Source organism: Alosa sapidissima, chromosome 4, assembly GCF_018492685.1.
Source record: "Alosa sapidissima isolate fAloSap1 chromosome 4, fAloSap1.pri, whole genome shotgun sequence".
Lineage (NCBI taxonomy): Eukaryota > Metazoa > Chordata > Actinopteri > Clupeiformes > Clupeidae > Alosa > Alosa sapidissima.
In genome coordinates, this window is record NC_055960.1 from 22593876 (window position 1) to 22621569 (window position 27694).

At 39.1% G+C, this 27694-nt stretch overlaps 1 protein-coding gene across 2 annotated transcripts; it reads left to right on the forward strand.

Moving 5' to 3' along the window:
• Positions 1–23650, forward strand: LOC121707617 (migration and invasion inhibitory protein). Of its 2 annotated transcripts, none has more exons than XR_006031354.1 (9): positions 1–736; positions 836–1011; positions 6644–6746; positions 6978–7092; positions 7678–7757; positions 8275–8401; positions 8821–8917; positions 9855–10034; positions 12344–12463. XR_006031354.1 is itself a non-coding variant. In XM_042090310.1 (9 exons), exons 1-9 carry the CDS (start codon positions 433–435, stop codon positions 23161–23163), a joined length of 1251 nt encoding a protein of 416 aa, XP_041946244.1. In that variant the 5' UTR covers positions 1–432; the 3' UTR covers positions 23164–23650. The 2 variants fall into 2 exon arrangements, 1 of the variants encoding a protein (XP_041946244.1); XM_042090310.1 differs by lacking the exon at positions 9855–10034 and adding an exon at positions 23035–23650.
• The last annotated feature ends 4044 nt before the right edge of the window (positions 23651–27694 follow it).

The following is a 27694-nucleotide window of genomic DNA, read 5'->3' on the forward strand; positions in this document are numbered from 1 at the left end:
TAGGTTCTAGCCAATCGAAACAAGTCAGAATTGAACAGTGGTGGAGGCAAACCACAGTTAGCCTACTATTAAAGTTCGCTTAATTTTATAACTCGAAATAAACATCAGTTGTTTTAATGTCACCGTCGGTTGTACTTAATAAATCAGTCATTTATAGAAGGTAATTAATGCTTAAGTTATCAGGGCTAGGCCTATGTATCAGTTGCTATAGAAACCTACGCAGGTAACTTTTGCGGATAGGAAGTAAACGTTATCGTTCGTTTCAAATGTTCAGCCAGAGACGGTAGATGCTACTTTTCCATAGCAAACTTAGGTTAACGTGAACGTTATCAGGCTGTGAAGTTGCCTAGCAGCTAGCAGTTTGTGCAACATTTCGTAGACTTCGGTTTCAAAAGTTCGGATAGGTTTAGCTTGGCACAGCTTTGCAGGGTCATGTCTTCATTTGAAAGCCTAAACGCGTTACGAGAGCAGAACAAAAACTTACTGAAACGACTGCAAGAACATACAGAAAAACTTAAGAGCCTCTGTCCCCGTAAGACCCCAAACACCACAACGGTTCATGGGACTGATGAAAGGATGCAGCAGCGAAATCCTCCAGCAGAGAAGAACAATGAAGATGTTATCACTGACGTGGTCATTCCAAGTCATCCAGTTCACGCCCGGGTTGCGCTTAGTAAGCTACAGACACAAGAACCATCACCTTCAAGGACATCCATTATAGACTCGGTGTCATCCGGTAACGTTAATTGTCAAGCTGTCTTTAGCTTAATTTTGTAACATGCTGTATAAGTTTGACTTGTTGGACACGATTTATGACATGACGGTTTGTTTTTAGGAGAAGCCTGCAAAACGTCAACTCCTTTCCTAAATGACAGTCAACAACAACAGCCTGACCAAGCGGAGGAAGAGCCGGTGTATTCCAGACTTTTGAGGGACTATGGGAATATTCGTCAGACCGGGTCAAGGGAGAACATAACTCTGAAATCCATCCTTAGGCAGGACAGTTTAAGGGTGAGTGTCTGGATTTAGACCTACTGATGGATATACTGTGATTATGGGAAACTAAGGCTAGGGGGCGCGCGTCTGTAGGCTAACGAACAGAATCGTAGACGAAACAAATGCCGTAAAAAAAATCGTAGACGAAACAAATGCCATAACGTTAAGCGGATGCTTTTGTGCTTTTCCAGACTACACTATGAGATAAAAGAGACTATGGGAAGTGTGTGCAGAATCACTGATGCTTGAGGCTCTGAATGAAGTATTGGTATATTTAGAAAAGATGAATGTGGGGCACCTAAAGAATCTTTTCAGTTTCCACTAGATTGAGTTAGGTAATTTTTGCTGTCCACAAAGGGAAATTTATTTTGCTCAGGTCGGTACTGTACCACACAAATAGTAAAAAGGCTTAGTAAAACTATACACCACAGTACACGTCAGCACCACACTTACAGACAATACTTATTAGTCCAGGCAAAGTAAGGTCTGACCCAAAACTAATTGCAACAGAATTTATTTTCACATTTTAATATTTCAATTGGTGATCTAAACACCATAGTAAAAGTCCATGAAAATCCAGTTGGTGGAAATATGGTAAAATTATGGTTGTCTTTATGCATTATCCATACTGACAAAACTGTAATTAGAATGTAGTAGATTTAGAATAAGCATTCTAAAGAATATCTATATAATATTTGATAATGGTTTTATATCTGAAAATGTTCAGGACCTTTATGAAATAATTGGACCTAATTTTCACATATCCCCTGTACTATGAAAGTTTAGTAAAACTGCCCAAGGTACAGTTTTTGGCCATTGACCTATGCTCAAATAATTCCCATTTTGACAATGTTCCACCACTTGGATTTTCATGGACTTTTGGTATGTGATACGGTAAGGTTTCATGAACTGAATACAACAAAAATCATTTTTGTTGCAATTAGTTTTGGGTTGGGTGATTTTTTATTTTTTTCCCCCTCATAGATTGCATAGACTATGATAAACACCACAACGCAAAGTAGTCGAGTCTGAGGGTGCGCAAGTGTGTCTGCATACACATGAAAATGTGTACGTGTTTGTGTGTGTGTGTGTCTGTCTGTGTGTGTTTGTGAGCATGGGGCTGCACTGTAGCTGGATCTTTAGTTATGTCCCTAAGAGAATTGTCACAGCAGAGGACACAACTTTTTTCTGTGCCCATTTTTCCTGGCTAGTGGGACCTTGACTCTCCGGCCAGATGGCAAAAGCTGGAATGATGGGGGTGGGGCCATTATATGGACCTCCTTGGTTATGGTCCGAAAGTTGCCGTTGTTTTTCTCCAGTGATCTTTCTGGCTTTGTTGACCACCTGAGTCAGCTAAATGAAAGGTTTCCATACTAGGACATAATGACCTGTTGTCCATGGTCAGGGTATGTTTGCTGATGTTGAAATATCAGCCAGCATCAACTAGCATTCATGAAGTGACTTGTGACATGAAAGAAGATTGTAATGCTACACAAACAAACAACAAAGACCTACAAGAACATGGCAAAGTGTGTTGGTATCAGTATGACAAAATCAGGTGGTCCTTCATGTTCACAGAAGCCCTTGAAAATTACAATTGGTCTTAGGCTTTCAGAAAACATACTTGTAACTGACACGGGCTATATACATATTTATTTCACAAGTTGTTATAGGCTTTCTCAGATAGCAATTAACAAACAAGAAACAACAGACCTCAAATAAAAAAAATAATTAAAAAAAAGATATAGTACTAGTAGTATACTAATAGTTTCAGGTCAAATTTCAGAGAACCCTAAAGGTTTCAAGGTTTGACAGGGTCCCTGTGGATCCTTACAATGTCTAATATTTCATTTTTGATATTTAAGGCCGTAAAATGTCTGGATTTATATGAGGGCAGGCATTACATTTGATCTAGCGCAGATTGATTGTTGTTTAGCTTTTACTCAGACCTGCCAACCGGTACTCATTTTGCGCTAGCTGCGCATTTTGATATCGAAAGTATGCTGGTACGCTTGCACAGTTGGGTTGCCGATAAGCTTTGAGCCAGCAAAAAAATTTTTGACCAATTACAGCGCAGGAATCATTTCCCTTCATTTTATCCATCCACAAAAGCAAGGAGGAATGATGGAATGTGTTTCCTAATGCCACAAATCATCACCAGCACTGTTGACCTCTCATTCGCCCTCATCATTCTGCATGTCTAGTTCCTTTAGTGAGGACCGTTCATAAGCTCTTTTGCAAAGGTTGGGACTGATGTGGAGAGATTTAGAATTTAGTTATGGTTATGGTTACGCTTTTGTCCAAAGCGACATACAAATACAAAACAATATAATACTTATATAATACTCAAGCAGTTGACTATATCTATAAGGTTGTATCCCATAACGACCGACATCTATGGAATCCAGTCAAGATTGACCCCAAGACAGTAAATAAGGTCTTGGGCGCCAGCCCACCGGAGCAGGGGCCTACTCGTCCTTTTCTAAGGCTCACACAAGCAGCGTGGTTGCACAAACACCTTGAACATAGCATTCCACAGATGTTGTCTTATAAATCTCCCCTTCACTTTCTGCTTACAGCAGCATCTCCCTCTTTAACATGTTCACAGAGCACACCAAAAGAGTAAATGGTTGAATATAGCCCACACATATATGGTGAACACCTTTAAGGCCAACATTTCTTACTACAATAATAAACAACCATGTCAATTCAATCAATAGCCTAATGAAAAAAAGGGAAAATAGTAATAATAAACAATAATTTTCATTCAATCAATAATATAATGACAATAGCATGGTAAGACTACATTATGAAGAATATCAATAATAAGCAACAATGTCAAATTAATCAACAGCCTAATGAAAATAAAACAATACTATACAAACCATAACACATAAGAAGTGCTTAATGAACTAAGTGCATGTATAAGTATTATACTCTTTTGATCCCATGAGGGAAATTTGGTCTCTGCATTTATCCCAATCCCTGAATTAGTGAAACACACTCAGCACACAGTGTACACACAGTGAGGTGAAGCACACACTAATCCCGGCGCAGTGAGCTGCCTGCAACAACAGCGGCACTCGGGGAGCAGTGAGGGGTTAGGTGCCTTGCTCAAGGGCACTTCAGCCGCTTCTTACTGGTCGGGGTTCGAACCGGCAACCCTCCGGTTACAAGTCCGAAGCGCTAACCAGGCTAACCAGCGCATAAGTAGGCCATGGCTGCCCCCGTGAACAGATATGTCCCCTCTTAAAAGACCTAAAAATATCACAGGAACGGAGAGCACTCATTCCACCAACATGGAACCACTGAGGAAAAAAGTCTTGAATTTGACCTAATTTTTATGACTGGTCGACACAACAGACCCTGTTCAGAAGACCACAGTGGGCGGTTGAGGATGTACGTCTTGATAATTGAATTAAAAAAACAAGGAGCAGATCCAGTCAGTGTCCTAAGCCAAAGTGAGAGATTTCTGGCTACTATAGGGAGCCAATGGAGAGTAACTAGGAGAGGAGTTACATGTCTCCTTTTTGGCTGATTGAAGACCAGGCATGCTGCACCATTCTGAATCAACTGTAACGATCTTACTACACAAGCAGGTAGGCCAGCTAATAGTTAACATTATGTGAGTATTTGCAAGCTAGTTTGGTTGCTTATCAGCTAGCAAAGTAAGTTACGTTGTCCATGTAGACTAAAGCAGCTGGTTAAACCTAACTTTTCATAGTAGCCTATGAAAAACTAGTAGCCTAGTAGTTTATAACATCAACTAAAGCAGCCGTTCTCAAACTTCCTTTATCTGAGGCCCGGTCATGGCAGACTTTAGGGTCATAGGGCCCACCGACACGAACCCAAACCACCACACTCCCCACTCCCCCACCCCAGTCTATGGATGGGGCTAGAAATCTATCTGGGTGCACAAAATTATCATTATGATTATAATTATCACAATTATTATTGTTATGCTATATTGTTACAGTGCATGAACATGTATAAATATGTATATTTAAAATGTATAAATATATATATTTAACACACACACATACAGTATATATATTAAGTGTTAAGATACTGGTCTATTGTTACTGAATTTACTTTCACATAAAAGGTCTTATACAGCTTCTATACAGCTGTGGTCTACCTTCAAACAAGTTTCAGAACTAAAACAGCAATAGCTAAATATAGAAACCCAAGTGTGTGACATTAAAGTGGCATTATGGAGTTACCCCATTTCCAAAATGCAATGCAAAAACACCACCAGCAGCCCAGCCTAAATGAATAAAGAGTAAGACAAAGCAAATAGCCTAGTAGCATAATGAAATACACTACGGATTGAAGCAGTAGGCTGATCTTTGCAACATGTTTTAAATTAATCTGTATGAAGACACATACATTTGCAAAGAGGAGAAACAATGAAATGATGAAACAATGATTAACAATGAAATGTTACATTTAGTTTACATGCAATGAAGGGTTTTGGTCGTTTGTAGCATTATTGCATCCCTTAGTTAGCAGGATGTCCGCGCGGTAGTAAAAAGTAGTAAATTCAACTCTATGATTCCTGCATATACCCTGGTTAGGCCTATAATGCACAATTATTCCCTAGCGATTGAGAGCTCCTGTAACCGCATGTTCATTTCAAAACATTGCACAACATTGAAATGCCACAAAAAGTGATTTTTTGTGAATAGGTCTTAGTGAGTTAGGAGTCCTGTTGACTTCTTCTAAGCTGTCCCAGACTTAGGTGCTACTTTATGTCTAAAATGCTTTGTGAATTACTCTTAATTAAAAAACAATTAGGAGTCCTAAAGTTATGAGTAACACGCCCATTATTTTTAGGAATTTCTCCTAAATTCACCAGTTAGGAGCTACTTTTAGCCTTAAAAAAATCTTTGTTTATCTGTCCACCACATGACTTTACTATTGTTGCATGGCATTGCTTTCAGTACATGTAAAACCAGAGGGAATGTTTTGAGAGGAAATATTTCATACTTGTCCTTCAAATTCTAGTGCTGGTAAACTTTAATGCTAGACTTTATAGCTTTAAATGGACAAGCTCCCCAATACCTAAGTGAGCTTGTACACTTTCACTGCCCTCCCAGAAGGTCCTCAGATAAACTACTGCTCTCGGTACCTCAGAGTCGTCTAAAAAATAAAGGTGACCGTGCTTTTTCAGTAGCTAGGCCCAAGTTGTGGAACAACCTGCCTTTTCACATTAGATCTACACCAACTATTGGTGCTTTTAAAGCCAAGTTAAAAGAACATATGCTATTAATGGCTTTTAAGTGAATTGTGGAATGTAATTATATAGGCTATATATATGTACATATTATTTTAGTTTTATTTTCCTGTTGTCTTTATTCATTTTGTCTTCTATTATCTTTTTTTTTTTGAGCACTTTGGTCAAACAATTGTGCTATATAAATAAACTTGACTATGACTTGACTTTGAGAGTTTTGATCTGTTTCTGATACAAAAAGATGTCAAGGTTTGATTGATTTCTTATGTTGTCTCTGGTCAGATGGTTCCCGAAAATGTATTTGAATGAAGAAAAAAAGAATTTTGATTTCTTTTTTGTAATGGCGTTGTGCCTTGAACATGTACGAACATCCCTGCATAAAGCAGATTTGCTGTTTCTGTTTCTCAACAGAGGGAGGCCGGCCGAGTAACCTTTCAGCCCCTGGGAGAGGACCGGTCACTCACACCCGACAGACATCGAGTGCAGCCATTACTGGGTTATGACTGGATTGCGGGTAGGAAGAATAAGATGTTATACTCTAATAAAGAAAGCAAAAATGGTGTCATACATTCAAGTACTTTTTTTCCCGAGGTATCTTGAGCGGGCTTTTGTGTGAAACCAGTGTTAGCTTCTGTTTCGCCTCGTTTAGCTGAAATGCTCACAGACAAAAACGTCAAAAAAGTGCATCATCATCAGTGCGACTTTATTTTTTTTATGTTTCTCTTCCATTTTCTCTTTCTTCTAGGACTTTTGGATGCTCAGGACAGCTCCCTGACTGAACGATCTGAGCAGTTCTTCAGTGAACTACGCAACTTCCGTCAAGTTAACAAAGACGAGTGTGTCCACAGTCAATCTTCAGGGTCAGGAAGTCCTTTCTTTTGTGTGTGTTAAACAAAGATATTGTCTGCCCTCTGTTCATCTGCATATAGTGCAGTACTGAAAAGTTACTGAACAAAATGAATACGACCTTATTAAATTATATTAATTATGAATTATAAACCTTATTTCATTTTAGTGTTTCTTCATACCACCAGATTAAGAAATGATGAAGACTAATATTTACAGTTGCACATGATTGTTCTGCTTTGTTTTCTTGGATTGGGTGGGAAAATTAATTTTGTTCCCTAAGCTTCTGTTGTAGCAGTTGAAGGAGGTTAAATGTTTGTTAGACTCAAGAGTTCTCTGTATAGTTCTCTTTTTCTTCCGATGTCCACTGCATTTTCCTGATTTCATTTGGTTATCCATAACCAAACAATTTCAATTCTATCATCAATTCAAAGCAGAAGAACTCTCAAACAAAACAAACTTCATTGTGTTAAATGTATTCACTGAAGTGTTGTTCTTATGGCATAAAGGACGTAGATTTCTAGTAGACACCAAAGCTGGCGATTTGTTGCCTTTATTTACTCATATCTTGTAACTGTCATTTCTGTATCTCTTCACAGCCTGTCAAATGCAGAGACTGCAATCTCACCTCTCAAAGTAGATGAAGGCGAACTCCAAAGCAAGGCAGATAGTCATCAGTGTAAGTTGTCTTTGTACGTATGTGTGTACGTGTACGGTTATTTCCGCTACATCAGTTCTCGATACATTTTTAGTGTCTGCAGCTCTTACAGCTCTTATTCATTATGCTGCTTGGTGTGGATGTTGATGTAAACTTAGAGCTTTATAGTCATTGTATATCAGACATGTACTTGGTACTGACTTGAAAATTATTCATATCATTCATGCCATACTCCTTTGGCCAATTTTACTTAGACTCCCTCAAAAAGCCCCAGATGTACACTTGTCAGTTATGTAAATTAAGTAAAACAAATATTGTTTTGAACCTGTCACAACATTTATTTTTCAATTATTTTCTATTAATATTAAAAAAATACCATCCGTTTGTTTCCTCATGGCCCTGTGATGGCATCCATTTATTTATCTATCTAGACTGATTGGTCTTGGTTTGAAACCCAAGGACTCCGTGTTGTTAGCTTGTTGCGTTAGCAGATTAGCTACAGGACAGGAGTGCTCAGGCTTGTGCTTTTCCCCTGCAGGCACCTTCTGCTACCGGATCAACAACCGTCTGTTTGCCACCCCCCTAGATCCTCAGGTTGGCTGTCCGGTGTGCAAGATGCCCAAATCCAACCACCCTCACACTGTATCAGAGCCAGCCTTCATCAGGTAAAGCCTGACCAGGCTCTACGGTCTTCTACAGGGACTCTCAGTGTAACATGTGATTTAGTTATTTCAGGGCCTCTGTTTCTGATACAGAGTCCATAACCTTATTAGTGTGCTTGTTCTATGTGGTGGACCTGTTAATTAAAATATACTAAGAGACAAATTAAGTCTCATGTTTTGGTTGGTTTGTTATATATATATATATATATATATATATATATATATATATTATTGGTTAGTTGCATTAAATGAGAGTTGGGAACAGGCTGTACTTCCAAACAGATGCTCAGAAAAAAAACCCCAAATAGATCAGAAATATAAGAGACTCAGTAAAGCCTGATGTATCATGGACATATAAAGACAGTATTATTTGTCATTATGGATGGTTATGTGTATGACATCCTCTATTATCCTCTTCTTAGGGTCAGCATTCCTCGCTCCACCCTGTTGCCCGCTTACCGCTACAAAGCCCACAGGCGCTGTAGCTTTGATCCGTCAGACAGCCTGGGCCTGCCATCTGTAAGTCACAGGCTTGCCTGTTCAGCTGTGTATATTTTTTAAGGTTCTCCAGAGAGCAATTAGCAAGTGCAGAGAACACATGTGGAGAGTCTTACTGTGATGTTGGCTTGGCAACCACATAACCTGTTCCGTGTGTTCTGATTGGATGACCATGGAAATTTGCCTGCTGATGATTACCGATGAAGTAGCGAAAAACAGAGGACCAATGTCAATAGGAATGTACCCAACAACACCCAGAAACATTACGCAGCAACATTGCTCAAAAAGTTACCTTATGTATCATCAGTTTTGGTGTAATAGATGTCTGGGATTAAACATAGCCAGTGATAACTGACACTGACAGGGTGAAATATAGCATCACAGCAGTCAGACAGATGTTATATGGTCTTAGCCTGCCTCACTCAAAAAGGCGGGGAAATTCACACTGGCTCAATGTGTTGCCTGCAAACATAGCAAGAGCTGATTAGTTCTGAAAGTGTGTCGGTTGGGCTAGCTGATTGTTTGCTGGAATGAATGAGTAAAAAAAGTCTTTGGATGTGGCATACTTCTAAGAAATGAAACTGCCTTTAGACAAATGGACACTGATCATATGCTACTGAGACCTTGAATTTCCCCTGGGGATCAATAAAGTATCTATCTATCTAGAATGCATTATTGTTTGTTTAGAAAAGCTCCCTCCCTGTAACATTTCTCTGCAACTTGGTATTTCTAGGAGTAAGTGGCCAGATAAGATATATTTAGACAAATTTCTGTGAAAGGTAAGTGTGAGATGGTGCCGTCACCTCCAGTAAAAACTGCACTCTTACTAATGTAGTTGCCTCATTTCCTTTCCTGAGGATGAATGCATACTGAACTTCACCAATGTGCTAGCTGTTTACCTCACAGTTAAGGTTCCATGGAAATATTTGTTTGGTTAGAGCAAATGTTTGCTTTTCAGATAACGGCACATCAACATTCATCAGTATGCCATGGTGTGTGTTAACGGGATAAAGGCGTTCAGCTGTCCTTGAATTATGACCAACTTTCCTCCCCTTATCCCACAACATTAGCTGGCTGTACTTTGGAAAATTGATTAGTTAACCAGAACATACAGCGGGGAAAACTTAACACGTTTTCAGTAAGTATACTTCCAATGAGGCATGGAATTTTCACCAGACATTAGTATTAACTCAGATAATCCACCCATATAAAAAATCCAAACATTAAAGTCCATAAGTAGAGTTATGTGTAATAAAGCGGAATGACACAGGAAAAAAGTATTGAACACACCTACTGAAATGTCTTAAATACTTTGCGGAAAAGCCTTTATTTGTAATGACAGCTTCAAGGCATTCCTGTATGGCGAAACTAATCCGTCACAGTATTCAGGTGTGATTTTGGCCCATTCTTTTAAACAGATAGTCTTTTAATATTGAAGATTCCAGGTGTTGTTCCCAGATTATGAAACACGGATGTGCAAATGTGTTTTGCACCAACTGCGCTGCAACGATTGGAGCAAAAGTGTCGAGTGCATGACTCTTGAAAGTTGTGACTCTCAGGATAGGATTTGTGTACCTGTAACAAGGATTTGTGAACCCGTAACCCCTATTTTGTGTTAACAAGATATAAAAAAAAATATGTACAACTTCAACTTTACTGTTACACATTTATGACTTTAATGTGCGCATGCAAAATCTGCAATTAAATGTGCTCGCCACTTTTGCACCAAATATACCTTCATAAACCAAGAGCAACCTAGCGGCAAGTGCAACGCTTACCGTGTACAATGTGATAGCCTCTTCAGGCAGTGCAGTATGGTATAGGCAGGTATTGTTCCAGAGTATGGGGGCAGTAGCAGCAAAAGCACAGTATCTACTGTACATTTATATTTGGTTTTGGGAACAGTCAGCAGAAATAGATCAGAAGATCTAAGATTTCTTACAGGAGAGTATTTATGTAATAGGTCAGAGAGATAGCTGGGGGCTTTGCCATTCAAGCATTTGAAGGTTGTTAGCAACATTTTAAAGTGATGAGCAGGAAGCCAGTGAAGGGAAGCTAAGATGGGAGAGATGCGTTCTCTCTTACGAATACCAGTTAAGAGGCAAGCTGCTGCATTTTGAACCAGTTGCAAGCTGGAAAGTGAGGCCTGGAGACCAACATATAAGGAGTTACAGTAGTCCAGTCTGGTTGTTATGAAGGCATGGATTACTTTTTCAAAGTCCACAAAGGTCAGGAAAGGCTTGATTTTTAGATACGTTTCTTAACTGGAAGAAACTAGCTTTGACTGCGGACTTGACCTGTTTGTCAAATGTAAGATCTCCGTCCATGATCACACCAAGGCTCTTTATAGAGGGCTTTATATAGGGCCTCAGGGAGTCCATACCCTGGGTGTAATTTCCACTGGGTCCTAATAAGAGGAGTTCAGTTTTGTTGTTATTAAAATTCAAAATATAAATGATCTTATCCACTCTAAGGCAGTACCTTTAATACCAACACACTGCTCAAGGCGAGAGAGAAGGATTGTATGATTAACTGTGTCAAAGGCCGCTGTGAGGTCTAGCAGGATAAGTATAACAGCATCACCAGCATCAGTAGCTAATAAAATGTCATTGCACATTCTTAGAAGTGCAGTTGCTGTGAAGGGGTTTAAAACCGGAACACTTGTGCAGAGATGCCTTGCGTGCCTAAAAAGGATTGCACCTGTGCAAGCACAACTTTCTCCAAGACTTTGGAAAGGGATGGGAGTTTGGAAATGGGTCTAAAGTTAGAGACGACTGTAGTGTCTAGATTCAACTTTCTAATCAGAGGCTGTACTGTAGCATGCTCATATGGTTGGTACAACACCTGCCATAAGGCTGCTATTAATGATATTTAAGATATAAGGTCCAGTAGTATCCTAGTATCAAAAATGTCTTAAAAAAAACTTGGGAGGGACAAAATCCCTGGATTTGGATAGGTGGGAAACTTCATTCGACTAATTGTATCTTTTAGGAGAGTGAGAGAGACTGCTTCAAAATTACTGAAGGTAGCTGGGCAGATGATAGTCATAGGAGGGGGCTGAGATAGAAGCTCTAATAGTGGTAATCTTGTCAACAAAGAAATGTAAGAATTTCTCAAAAGTATCAAGGCCTCTAGACTGAATAGAGAATAGAGTTAATAGTGCTGAAGAGCACATGTGGATTGTTGCAGTTTTATCAACTATATCAGAAAAATATTTAGTTTTTTCTTGTTTTACACATATAAGAAGGAAGCTGACCAAAAATAGTCTTGTGCACATATGAGAATGGGACTTTTGTGTCCAATGTCCATTGTCCATGTTAAACATTCAGCCTCTAAAAACAACTCATGAAAGACTCTCCTATTTCTTTTCTCAAAATCTCTCTTCGTGTGTGTGTGTGTGTGTGTGTGTGTGTGTGTGTGTGTGTGTGTTTGTTTGTGCTTTCACAGCATTGTCTGTCAGGATGGTCGAATGCACCACCCAGCACAATCCCACATATGAGCAGCCTGGATCTGCGCAGCTCAATGGCTTCTGCAGCAGACTCCTCAGCAAATGCAGATGCTTTGTTGGTGAGATGTCATTTCCTATTGTCCCAAATTACACAGTACAGCAAACGCATCTTTCTTGTAAACGAAGGTTTCAAATTTTTCAATTTTTTACTAAATTCCAAAGAGGATTTAAACATTCTTAGACATTTCCTGACCGTCAAATACAAGATATATGACCACACAGACACACACACACACACACACACACACACACACACACACACACAATGTACAGGTACAGGTACATGTAGGTAAAAACTAGTGCTGTCAAACGATTACAATTTTTAATCGCGAATAATCGCTGAATTCCTATAATTAATCACGATTAATCACATATTTTATCATATGGTTCAAATTCTATTATTTTGCATTTCTGAACTTTCCAAGAGTCCATATTAACAATAAAGCAATTATTGTGTATCTTGATTGGGATTTCAAAATTTGAAAGCAAAGCAAGTTACTTTATTAACTGAACTTTAAGACGTAGGTCTATTTGATTATTTCAAATCAAATTTCAAAAGATGTGCAGCAGAACTGAGGCAACACAATATATTCTTCAGAAATCTAGCTGATATAAACTGAAATAAATGCTACAGAAGTGCGTGCACAAAATGTAGGCCTACACACATTACAAAGGGCATAACAAACAGAAAATATTATATTCATACTATATTAATTATCTTTGAGTTCAGTTGAAAATAAGGACGTTTTCAACATGAGTGCATTGCCATTTTACAGGCCTACTGTCTATGGTGCACTGTCACTTGCCACACACATCAGCGCCAAAGTTTTTAACACGCAAACACTGGATGAACAATGGATTTTATGGAGCAGCGTCAACCAAATACTGAATCGTGATTTACACGGCGGCAAAGTGCGATTCTGGTGTGCGGAGTTGTATTGAAAAGAATGAAATCTAATGTAAATGAATGTCGAAAGCAGAGTGCATCGCAAATAGTAGCAGCCGAAGAGGAATGTTGATAACAGAACAAGTGACGGTGAAAGAATCTTTGGCGGCACACATTTAATGCGTCAGCCTAGGCTACTACTCGGCCGGCTCGTAAGCCCAAACAAGTGTGTGCAGCATGCCTTTAAGTAGCCTACTAACGGCGCATCATCATAAAGATACATTTAATCTGCATCACGCCCCATTTTAGAAGAAAACAAGTTAACAATAAATATATTATTGATTCCAATGGGAAAGACGGCTAGTAATCACACGTTGACGTTACATCTATTTTTTAATTTACAGGACATTCAAACATTTTACTAACACGGCAGTTATGAAGAATTATGTTTATGTAACTACTCATGTCGAAACTATGTACATTACCAACCTAATTCGTTTGCAATACCTCATGTTGAGAACAAATTTAGCATGTACACTTACCATAATATCCCATGCAAAACGGTTAGCTTGCTAGCTAGCTAACTGTGGAACTTCAGTATAACATAGCCAATTATCTCACCTAGTTGTAGGAAATAGGCTACGTTCATATTACAAGTAATAGAATGAATGTGTGACTTATGTTTAGTTGATGTTATGACATGTAAAGTTAAGCTTGCTGAACATAGTTATAGTCAGCCACGGGCAGTTTGACTGTGCCTATCAATACATTTGTGACACTCCTGACACTCCTCCTAAACTAGAAAGAGCAAACCATAGGAACATGGTCACATTAATCCCATAAACACACAGATAACTCTTACACCAACCTTATTTTGTGCCTTTTATTCACGTTTGTTTCAAGATTTAGTAAGTATAAGCCCTTTTCGCTCCCCACTTCGATGCAGCATAGGTTTCCATTATATCAGTCATCTTTTCCCTAAAAGGGGGCAGCACTAACCTGACCCTTCTGCAACCGATTTTATGGTACAGCCAATCAGGACGCAGGGCGGGAGTTTCATAGATGTGACATAGCGTAGAAGCGACTGTGAGACTGTTATCAGCGCCACGGGTTGGCTTCGATGTGAGTGGTTGAAGTAGCACGTCAATAGATGACGGACAAGTGGCTTATTCAATCATATGGAAGCATTTTTTGATTAGGCCCAGCCTTCTGAAGCAACACTTCAATGGATCGGTTCCAGATGGATGAGTGGAGCTAGGCGGAGCGAAATTCATCTGGCTAGGGTCAGGTTAGGGCAGCACAGCACATACAACGTTCCATTCTATTCGTCAGTGCGTATTGTTTAGTTTGCGGTCTAGCTAAATCCAGTGTGGTGTTGTAGTTGTTCTAACCAGAGCCCGTTTACGGAGAGCCGGATCACTCCCTATTAACTCCATTGTACCTGCAATCTGTTGCAGTTCCGCTAGGGGCGATCACGAATAAGTGCAAAAACAATGGGGGTCTATGAAGCTAGACGGCTAAATTTGTCTCTTTCACCTGGTTGTCGTTGATAAATTGAATATTTGATTGTGGTTTCTGCAAGCTCGATATGGATTATAGGTCAAAAGTTGAATGAACGAGTAGTCACGTCCTTTCGATTTCTTACAGGTTAGGTCGTTGTTGCCCACAACACACTAGCTTTCTGCTAATGAATGACGTCATTGACACATTTGAAAGGCTTTTTAGAACAAATAAGTGACTCAAAAAATATAATACTCAGCGGTTTGTATTTTCTCTGCCCCCTCTTTCGACTGCAACATTCGAATTTCTGGGGAAAAAATTATATCCCGAGAAAAGTGGATTTGAGGGGTACAGCTCCATTGGCCTCCATTCATTCTGCACTTATTCGTGAGCGCCCTCATGTGGAACCAGAAAAGGAACTGCAACCAGTTTAGAAACCGGAAGTTTCCCGAGAGTGGCGGTTCTCCCCTTATTAGACATTCTCTGTTCTAACTTTACTAGTTGTTGCCAAGGGGGCAGGCGAATTCCCGGAAGTAGAAGAATCGACGTAGGCTGGAGGGACCACCTCTCTGCTAACTCCCATAGAAGCCCATTCATTCTAGGATTTTTTTGAAATACCATAACTTCACATAACATATATCCTGTGCTGATATTGTAGCTTCTGTGTAATCTACATAAACACTACAAAGGCAAAACAGTCTCCACTACCTCGTCCGTAACGTTGGTTACCTGTAAGAAGAATGGTTAGCTTGTTCGGTTGGAGGGAAGCTAGCTTTGACGTAATCTCTCTTTCGCGCCGTAGGGAGATAACCGTATTGTTTGTATAAGAAGCTCAGTCCACCTTACTGTCTATGACGGTAACTCAAACCTAGCACACACGACCGTATGTTAAGGTAAAGCATTACACAGAGGCAACCTAATAATAATAAAAAAAGTAAACTTAATTTTAAAAAAAACGGCACTAATCATTTCAGAGGTTTTCGATGGATTGACCGTAGGTCGGAAAAGTGGAAAGAAGATTAGCTTCAAGGCTATAACTTTTTTGTTTTGTTTTAGCATGACTGTTTTTGAAGATGATCATGTGTGGTAGCTTCAACATTAACACGACTTGGTGAGGATGATATTAATAATAATACATAAATAAATGTTTAACTTTGATGACTTTGAAGGCAAAGGAAGTGTGAGAAGAATTTCTGTGTATCTATCATTTGAGTTACAAGATTCAGTTTGATGGCTAATGTCACGAAGTTAAGTGTGAGTCTGCGCAGTACTGGGGGGACCAACTGAAAAATCGTTATATTTGACTCAGTGCCCTCCCATTGAAAACGACGGAGTCTGTTCGTCCATTTCTTTTACTGTCTATGGTTGTTGCAACAGCATGTGAAAAAACTCCAAAGTTTGTTTAACCAAAAAGAACGTTAATCTCGCGTTAAAAACAATTGACGCCGTTAAAATATTCTTACGTTAACGCCGTTAATAACGCGTTTAACTGACAGCACTAGTAAAAACCCTCAACACATAAGTCCCATTATTTTTTTAATTGTTGTTGTTATTGTATGAGAACAGTTAATTCCATAGAAGATACAGATCTGTGTTGTTAGATACTGACCCCATCAGCGCAGCCATCAACAGTGCTGCTAACCATACTCTTCTGTCTGTCTGCTGATGAGACGTGTTTGTGACCTCTTCTGGTGCCACTCTGCTATTTGGACCAGCTGTCGGGAGCTGTTTGGATTGACCGGGGGTGGGGGGAGTAATGGAGTGGCCTAATGGAGTTTTTCATGACTCAAATGTACTCAAATGTACTGAAGTGCATTCAGACATGCTGGGAGGTCATCTGAGATCATTAATGTAATTGTTGACAATTCCAAGGACCTGTCTTGCAAAGATGGAGCTGTTTGATCAAGTGAGTTAGAACAAAATAACAAGCTTTTAGCACAAAAGTCAAACAAAAGGCTCTAGACCCTCAAAAAACTATTCTAGTGCGCTCCATTCTAAAATCTTTGGTCTAGAGGCACTGGTAAGCAATACCTCAAAAAGATTAGGTATTTTTGCTGGGTTGGAAGTAGAGCTGGGCGATAATTCGATCTCGATACGGGATCGCAATAAAATTTTGATCGATTTCGATAATATGCTTGGGACATATTATTCAATATCACATGAAAAAGTAAGCGCAACAACAGTATCAGAGTCTGCCGGCTGCCGTATGTCGGTAGGACACGCCCACTTCCCAGCGAGCAGCGTGGCTACAGTTGCAACCAGAAGGAGACTGAGAGAGAGGGAAAGAAGTTGGAAGCAGGAGAAAAAATGAATGAAACTGAAGTCGAAGCGGGGAGAGAAAAGGGCTTATACTTACTAAATCTTTGAACAAACGTGAATAAAAGGCACAAAACAAGGTTGGTGTGAGAGTCATCTGTGTGTTCATGGGATTAAGGTGACCATTGCATTCCTATTTTTTGCTATTTCCAGTTTACTAACAGGAGTGTCACGAATGAGTAGTCACAGTCAAGCTGCCCGTGGCTGATTGTACAACTAAGTTCTGCAAGCTTAACTTTATGTCATAACGTCAACTAAACATTTGTCACACCTTAATTCTATCACTTGAAATATGAACGTATTTCCTACAACTAGGTGAGATAATTGGCTATGTTATACTGAAGTTCCACAGTTAGGTAGCTAGCAAACTAACCGTTTTACATTGGATATTATGGTAAGTGTTAGCTACGGGCTAAATTTGTCCTCAACATTGGGGTATTGGAAACGAATTAGGTTGGTAATGTACATAGGTTCAACATGAGTCAGTTACATATTTCTTCATAACCGTTGTGTTAATAAAAGGATTGAATGTCCTGTGAACGTTTGTTTTGACTCTGAAGAAGACGCATGGCCGTTGAAACGTTAGTCAGTTTGCACGAATAAAAATCGTGAAACGTATCGTCACCTGATCATATTATAAACTGGATTTGTCAGCATGTAAGCCTATCTATCTAAATAATAAACTAGAAAATTACTAGTGCATGAAAATGCAAAGCATATGATGTAAAATATACAGTGTTAAAACAGATAATGTAGAGATAGTTACAGTACAATGGTTTTGACATGGTTCCAATGATAAATAAAACTGTTTCTATGAGAGTTGCTAGGGTAATCATGTTGGTTGCTATGGAAACTGACATCGATGCTTTATTTCAATGGTTGCTATGTTGGTTGCTAGGTAGGGGGCATAGTTGATGATAACTGACAGTTGGAATGGCTGAACAGTTAGGGTACCTTCAGACTTAGCATCTTTTTCTGACAAAAGAAGTTATGCAGACCGCTTTTTCAGTTTGAAAAAAAAAATCGAACAGCGTTCTTGTTCCAAAAAGCAGCCGGAAGCATTTTTTAGGATAGGCAATGTGACTAAAGTTATGTGTGGATACAAAATATCGCGGTAGAAAAAATTGGGGTTGGCTATTGCTTTTGGTATGTTATGGTAAAGTTGTGGGATCAGATTCCAAAAATAATTCAGTGGAAATGCATGGATTCCAGTTTCTTCCAGTAGCAGCAACTGGAATCCATGCATTTCCACTGAATTATTTTTGGAATCTGATCCCTTATCATAGCTGTTCATTCTTACTCGTTGCTCGACTTATCGTGACTAAATTCAAGATGGCTGCAAACGCTAAACTTCGTGAAGATACTGTCTGTATAAATCGTCTTGTAAGTAAACTACCAGTGCTTTTTCAAAGTTCTCAATGTCTCGTTTTAAATGTCAGGGCCCTCGGAAGTCTACCAATGAAGTGTGGAGATACATTGAGCCTCGTAAATGGGTGTAAAACAGTGATTTATTTGCATGGCTAGCCCGATGCCGAAGCACCACTATTGAAAAAGATGTTGGTAGCATCGGCTAACTAGCGCCAGATTTTGGAGTGCAGGGGACAAGCCGAGATGGGCTATGAGACATACGTTCACACTCGGTATCATGTTTTGATACACTTTAGGTCAATATCACACCGGAATTCTCCTTTAAATTGTTTAATATTGAATTATTGTAGTGAGGATATTTATTTTGGAACAGTTGATGACAACTGACAATTTGGAATGGCTGAACAGTTAAATAGGTGGATAGTTTAAATTTAAATTTGAATTATTGTAGTGAAGACTTTTATTTTGAACAAGTTGTGGGCAGAGGAAACAGTTGAACAGTATCTGTAGTCTGATGAGAGCCAGATTGTATGCTTAAAGCCTGAGACAAGTTGATTTTAGTGTAATGGATGTTGATAGACAGAAAGTTGAATGGATGTTGATAGGCAGATTGTTTAATGCATGTTGATAGATAGTTTAATGGGTGGATGAATGAATGGTTTGAAGAAGATGGATGGATAGAAAGTTGTAATGTGCCTTATATCCTTGTAGAATGGTGAGCTAGAGAGAGTTGGTCTAGTTGAGCAGAAAGCAGTTGATACAGGTGCAACAGTTAAATAGTTGGATAGTTTAAATAGTTCAATTATTTAATAGTAAATTATTGTAGTGAGGACTTTTATTTTGAAACAGTTGTTGATAGACAGAAAGTTTAATGGATGTTTATAGGCAAATTGTTTATTAGATGTTTATAGATATAGAAGGATGGATGAGTGAATGGTTTGAAGAAGATGGATGGAGAGTAGGATGGAATGCGCCTTAAAGAAAAACTATTTGATAATGTATGCTATCCATGGACTACAATTGATGAAGCTTTATAAGGAATGGAGCCGTGAGATCGACCAGCTATTAAGGAAAGGCACTGTAGCAAGTGTTAGCTACGGGCTAAATTTGTCCTCAACATTGGGGTATTGGAAACAAATTAGGTTGGTAATGTACATAGGTTCGACATGAGTCAGTTACATATACATATTTCTTCATAACCGTTGTGTTAGTAAAAGGATTGAATGTCCTGTGAACGTTTGTTTTGACTCTGAAGAAGACGCATGGCCGTCGAAACGTTAGTCAGTTTGCACGAATAAAAATCACTTTAAGCTTTGAGTGCTCCGGTCCTGCTCCTTGACTCTTGTTAGACCTTGGATCTCCCTTTTTGACTCCTGCGTCCTGTTCCGTGAGCACCAACCAAGCTGAAGCGCAAGTGACCCCCTTCAACTAAGAGTACGACTCAAGCTGGCACGACACCACACACACAGCCAAGGAAGACCACTACGTTGGCCATTAGCATAACTAGCGGGAGTGGCTCTGTTAAACAACAATCCATCCAGTCATGCTTTGCAGCCATTGCCCCGTGTGAAAAACAATCAAAGCGGAGCAAAAATATAACGAGCGCTATTACTTATTGCATCGCTAAAGATATGATGCCCCTGAGCACAGTGGAAAAAGATGGCTTCAGGAAACTGATCAAAGTGTTAGACCCCAGGTACGAGCTCCCTGGTAGAAAATACTTTTCTGAGATGGTGCTGCCACAGCTTTATGATTAATGCCGTCGTAAGCTGGAAATTCATCTGAAGGATGTAAAATACTTTGCCACTACCACCGATCAATGTTCACTAGTGTACAAGATGTAGAATAACTGTGACTGGTTTATGTTTACATATTGTGCAATTTTGGCTCAGATTTCATTCTACTTATAAAACATTTCTAGAGATCTACCTTAATCTTTCAGGTAGTATTTGTGCCAGGGTCATGTTTTTTAAGTTGATTAAATAAGTTGTTTACAAAATCAAAAAAAAAATATATATAGTTAAAGTGACCAGTCACTTACTAGTTTGCACTTGTTTGAAAGCATATAAAGCTCTGTATGAGCGAAAGAGCACTGCTCTGAATTTTCTTTTGCCAGTTGTGGGCCCTGCGGCTCTCTTGACCATACAATGTGGGAGTGTACAATGTGAATCCTTTGTCTGCATGAAGACCTTAACAAAAACATTTTGTGCTCATTATTGGAAACTTTAAAACGTCATTATAAAGTTTCAGTGAATCTCATTTCTTCAAGCTTCAGGATTTCCCTCACACTGGCAGCATCTGCAAAAACTACATATCGTGATAAGAATCATGATCGATCAATATGGAAAAACATATTGTGATAAAAAAAATTCCATATCGTGCAGCCCTAGTTGGAAGGCAAATTTATAGCCACGGTCATTAACGCCGGTCATTATCGGGAAAATAAGTCCCGACAGGGCAAACCGGACACCGACACATGCACAGCTTCGCCCTGAAGGGACTTATTATCCCACTTATTACAAGGCTCTTCATAATGCTGCAGAATGCTCCATTCACTTGAATGGGCCTTCCCAACGTTCGGTGGTCTGCTATTTCTCGATAACAGACCGTTGCTAAGTGTAACAAACCACTGTCAAGGAAAATGGGTTTTGTGCTTCTAATTCACGTCTTTCATATCACTACACAAGGACTGGAACTTTATTCAAAAGTGAAAGCAGACGGTTGATCAGCTGTGTTCTAAAGAATGTTTAATTCAAGTTCAGTGTGTGTTGTTGCTAACTATTTGTTTCTCAGCAGAAGCCACGATAAAACTGTAACAAATAGGCTATAGGATATTGCCTAGGCTATGTAGGCTAAAGAGTCATATCGTGGGGAGTTTGTTGTGTCTTTTTGGCAAGTAGCCCTGTAATAAGCAGGATAATGTATAGAACGCCGGTCATTATCGGGAAATAGGTCCCTTCAGGGTGGAACAAGACCCCTCCACTGCGCGTCGGGGTCCAGTTCGCCCTGTCGCTGCGCGTTGGGGTCCGGTTCGCCCTGTCGGGACCTATTTCCCGATAATGACCGGCGTTCTATACATTATCCCATAATTATTATCCAGCTTCTTGCCAACACAAGAAAAAGAAACTTCACATTATATGTCTCTTTACATTTGTTTGATGAAGTTCCATTGCAAGAAGTGACCGGACTACTTGCGGAGTGATATGAAAGACATAAATCAGTAACACAAAACCCGTTGTCACTGACAGCGGTCATAATATATGTTTTCAGTGGTAATTACATGAATATGATTAACCGGTAGAACATTGGGAAATCCCATTCAAGTCAATGGAGTATTCTACTAGCATTGTGAAGAGCCGGATAATAAACATTAGGATGTATGTGCTCTTAGTAGGTTCAAAGCCATGACGGTCCTTGGCAACAATATCCTGTATTCTGTATCAGGTCATAATGAAGTTATATAACATTCATAATGTGTGGGGTGGTGATGGCGTAGTGATAAAGGAGCTTGGGCAGCATGCAGTATCCAGAGAAATTATGAGTTCAGTGCTCGCCTGCTACCATTGTGCCTTGAGAGACATAACCCCGAGTTGACCTGGGGAGAGTGGCCTTTGTAATAATTGACATATGTACTAAGTCGCTTTGGATAACGGCGTAAACTGCATGAATAATTAAGTATAGGTTTTAACTTTGGTAATCTATTGGTAGGAGAGCACCACTTCTAATTTCCCAGCCCTCAAGTGAGCGATGTGTCCTATCAAATGGGCCGCTAAGAAAGTGAGGCTTTTGTCTTGGGATTTTGTCTTTTATTTGTCTTCGGATTTAGAAGGATTTTAGTGTGGGTGAACCCAGACGTAGATGTTGGCACATTAGAATTTGCTCTGCTGATTTAGGCTATAAATCAAACCAGCAAAAGAAACAGCCAAAAATGACTCAGTTTTACCTCTACCAGTTTCTATCAAAAGGGCATATTGTCATCATGGGATGGGCCACCTTTCTAAATGCCCTGCTCTACCCTTTATTTTTTTTGATTTTTTTTTTAAACTGACACGTTCATACATGAATCTAAAGATTTTTTTCCTCTGAAAGGTTGGTCATGTGCTTAGTATTGTTTTGATTTGCAACCTGTCTTTGTACTTGTGACATTTTCAAGAGGGCTCTGCAATGGGAAGATGGAGCGGAGCGTAGGAGTGCAGTAGAAGAAAAAAAATATGTATACATATGAAGAGTTTTGTTCCAAAACGCTATATCCACTATTTGAATGAATTTTCATAAATATATTTTTTTACATTTTATTTTCCAAGTAATCTTAGTAGAACTGTAATTGGGTATTGTTATTTGATTTATTTTTACTCAATCAAAACAAGACAGTTGCAATTTGATTGATATTACCTGAAATACACAATTAAATAGCCTGACCTTTTAATGTTTTTAATGTTTTAAAAACGGAGATATAGTGTTTTGGAACCAAACTTTTCATTTATATGAGTGGTGTTTTAAATATTTGTATTATGTCACTGACTGGGTTGTGGCTGACTTGAATGACTTGATGTCTTTCAGGATGAATCTGTTTTAAAAGGCCGGAGTTCTGATGACCTACTCGACATGTCTCGTCTGGCCCGCTATCGCTTTCAACACTTGCCCCAGAGCCGTTGCAAACTACGCACATCTTGCTACCCTGTGTATTAATCGTCCACGTTTGAAGATCCAGACACCCAAACACCTAAGCCAATGGTGACCCTAGCCCACAAACCGAAGATGTTCAGACTCCTGAATTGTCAGGATCTCTACATTTCACCCCAAGAAATGTTTGGGGGTGATTCCTACCTATTTCAACCAACAGGATATAATGGTCTTAACTTATAATCATATTCAAATACAATCATGGTTAGGCCTAAACTTTTCTGTCACACACCAGTGTGATGTCAATTAGAGTAAACTAGAATGTGTTTGTTTAAATGTGTTTTTTCGTTGACTCTATCACCCTCTCAGATAGCCACATGGGCCACTTGTGACACCAGGGCTATTGAATTAAATGTGTTATTATGAATCCATTGGCCTATGCTATGAAACGTATTGTCACCTGATCATTTTATAAACTGGATTTGTCAGCATTTGTGTAACCCTATCTATGTTTAATGAAGTTAAAAATTAAATAATAAACTAGAAAATGGAATTCCGAGGAATTACTAGTGCATGAAAATGCAAAGCATATGATGTAAAATATAGTGTTAAAACAGATAATGTAGAGATGGTAACAATGGTTTTGCTTAGGTAGACATGGTTAAATAAAACTGTTTCTATGACAGTTGCTAGGGTAATCATGTTGGTTGCTATGGAAACCGACATAGATGCTTTATTTCAATGGTTGCTATGTTGGTTGCTAGTTAGGGGGCATAGTTGATGATAACTGACAGTTGGAATGGCTGAACAGTTAGGGTACCTTCAGACTTAGCAGCTTTTTCTGACAAAAGAAGTTATGCAGACCGCTTTTTCAGTTAAAAAAAATCTAACAGCCTGAGACAAGTTGATTTTAGTGTAATGGATGTTGATAGACATAAAGTTGAATGGATGTTGATAGGCAGATTGTTTAATGCATGTTGATCGATAGTTTAATGGGTGGATGAATGAATGGTTTGAAGAAGATGGATGGATAGAAAGTTGTAATGTGCCTTATATCCTTGTAGAATGGTGAGCTAGAGAGAGTTGGTCTAGTTGAGCAGAAAGCAGCAGGGCGGGCGAGAGAGTCTTCATTCGCTCTGTAATGAGTCATTTAACCATATACCGACTTACGAAGATGAGTAATTAACACGAAAACGTTGCCTGGTGTCCCTTTAAATAGTTCAATTATTTAATATTAAATTATTGTAGTGAGGACTTTTATTTTGAAACAGTTGTTGATAGACAGAAAGTTTAATGGCTGTTGATAGGCAAATTGTTTATTAGATGTTGATAGATAGTTTGATGGCTGGATGAGTGAATGGTTTGAAGAAGATGGATGGAGAGTTGGATGGAATGCGCTTAAAGAAAAACAATTTGATAATGTATGGACTACAATTTATGAAGCTAGAGTGGAGCCGTGAGATCGACCAGCTATTAAGGAAAGGCACTGTAGCATATGTGATGACCAATGAATGTGGTGTGTGTATGGGTGGGGGGTGGTGTGAAAGTGTGTGCGAAAGTATGTATGAAGAACGATTGGAAGGTGTGTCTGAGAACAGCAGAAGTATGAATGAAGGGGGGGGGGGGGAATGTACAAATGATTTGATGTAAAGCCATGATCTGGTCATATGCTTTGTGAGTTTGTGTTGTAAAGATACTAATAAAAAAAGGAATGCTCCTTATATCCTTGTAGAATAGAGATTGCAGTTAATACAGGTGCAATATGTTTATTGGCTCTTTGAGGGGGGCCTAGTTGAGCAGCTGGCAGTTGATACAGGTGCAAATCAGTTTAATTAGCCCTGCATGATGTCATAGTGCCAATGCAAAGTCTATGGGTAAAAATAAGCTTGTTTGTTGTTAATATCTCAAAGTATAAGTTAGTTACACAAACGAAAAATATATTGCTTAAGTGTCCTTTTCAAGAAGTTTCTACGTTCTACGATTGAAGCTGAATTATACGCAGAAATTTGGTGGGAAGAATAATAGCCTAATAATAGTAGGCTAATAAGAAGACTTCGGATAACAGAACAGTGCATTTTCATGCACTGTAATAAAAATAAGAAGAAGATGAAGAAGAAGAAGACTAAGGATAACAGAACAGTGCATTTTCATGCACTGTAATGAATTACTTTCATGTAAACTTCATCGTCATAACGTGACGGTGCAACCCATCCGCGCGGCGCCAAACTTAAACCCCCGCTTGTTTAAATGCCGGTATCAGCCCGAGATGTTTCATTCTGATACGACTCAGACCAGGCAGACAGTAGCAGCTTTCGTGTTAGCACCACATTTTTCGCTGGTTATTTGCATATCGTCGGAATGGAATGGATGTATTCAACAAACGTCTTAATTATCATCTTTCTTTGTAAACTGGTAAGGGAATGTATAGCCTAACTAGTGGAATATCCTAGTAGAAATTGTTCAACAACCTTTAAGCATAATCTCCGTCCAAGTAGGCTAAAATAATCTGTACTGAATGTTAAACTTCCTTGACCTATAATTGTGTTAACTTTTGTGTGTTCGCTTAGAATTCTGACCTTTTTCTTTTCTTTTTTTTGAATTTTATTCTTGCTGCCTTCTCCGCTGAGAGCTAAAAACCAGGTTCCCTAGAATGACACGTGGCTATATTCAGCATCATTTTCATTGTATACCAATAGCCTAAACAGTGGAAATAGTTTTCTGTTCTGCCGCGAGTTTAGCCTACTTTTTCAGTGAACAGAGATGTGGCCTAATGTAAACGTAGGCTACACACTAGTCTAGTGGAATATAATTTAAAAGTAGATTTAGACCTATAGTTTACATGAGCACAGTTATTAACGAAAACAATCGCTGCAAGGTTATTTAACGAAAGCTACTCATTAAGGGTTGTTTGAGGTTGGCTTTGTTGGTTTTTCTTTTTTTTCTTTTTTTTGAAGGGGGGAGTCAAATAGGCTACTACAATAAAATTGCCACAATTACCTTTTTTACATGTCATTCAAAGAAGCATTTCACTCATAGCCGACGTTGCAACACACAAGGGACTGTTTTAGGCAAGAAGTTAAACCGCAGAAGTAGTCTGACATAGCCTACTGTTTTCAGTCTCGATATCATTCAGAAGAAACGTCTTCCAAACAACTGCGAATAGCGTTCCAGGATATGTTGCGCAAACTCAATTTGTGATTCAGGTTGGCGCTCTTAAAGCAGTTGTAGTTATTTTAGCCTACTAAGTGATGATGACATCAATGTAAAATCCCAACGGTTAGAGTGTGTGTGTGTGTTGGACCAACGTCATGCCATAGACTAGACTGCTTCCCAGAATTGGCCAGTGGACAATGATCTGGTGAACTGCCGACGTTTTGCTCATCGATTTATCTCACGGTCCACTGAGTTTGATAAACGGTTTCAAAAACGATTCTTTATTAATTTATAATTCAGTTAATTGTGTATAATTAATGTCATATTGTTAAAATGTTATACTAAGTTAAACCGAAGATGATGGTAGCCTATGTGAGTGGACCGACCTACCTCAATTTTCTATAGTGATGCGTTGTTAAAATAAGTGATCAATGTGCGCGAGTTTGAGTGAGAGCAAGTCTAAAGGTTACTTTGTGCCAATGTCAAATGAGTCGTGGGTTTATACAGCGTTTATGACTCGTGGGTTTATACAGCATTTGGTCATTTTGTCCATTTCATGTAGCCTAGTTTGGCCATCTTTGCGCATAATCACAAATCACCTAGTTGTATTCATTTCGCTCAACCTTGATGTCACAAAAGTCTGTAAAAATCCCCGGGGTGTAGCCTATAGTTTATATTCTAGCAGAGTGGCCTAGAGCTAGGCCTACCAACTAAACAGCCAACACTGAATGTCTGTTTTTTTTTGCATGCAGCGTGGTTATTAACCCTGGGGCTCCTGGTGGTAATTTATTCCCACAATTCCGATTTACTGATCTACTAATCCACACCGTGATTCACTTTCTCTTGTCTTTAACAGCTCTCAGTGTCAGGCCACTGCCCATGTGAGCCAGGTAAGGTGGTAATGCTATTGCTGAAACTTTCAAGTAACAGGAACAGAAAAGACACCTATTTGCAAAGATGATACACAAGTTTAAGCATACTTAGTGATTTAGTAGGGCTTGGTTAGTGTGATTAAATCAAAATATGATGGCTCTGTGTAACTTAGCAATTCAGCAGTGCTCTAGTTTAGTCAGGGTTTCCCCTGTGTACCTCATTGATATGAACTGCTTCTAAGACATAAATGTTCATTTCATGGTTTAACATTTAACACTTCTCACATGGTGGTACATACACACTCCTCACATCCCCCAGTTATGTCCAAAATTTGTGTTTGCTCTTTGTCATATTCAAATATGTCCAGATGGAAATGCTGGATGCATATTTTTCTACTGATTAATGGGTGATGTTGTTTAAGACATGCAAAATCATAGGTTTTATTTACCAGGAAGTTTTGCTGGGGCAGACTAACCCATCATCTAGCCTACATGTTTGTCAGTTGACTTCCAGAGAAATATTAACGATTAACATAGGGTGAACATGTTTAAGACAGCCACGCTTTTTTCCC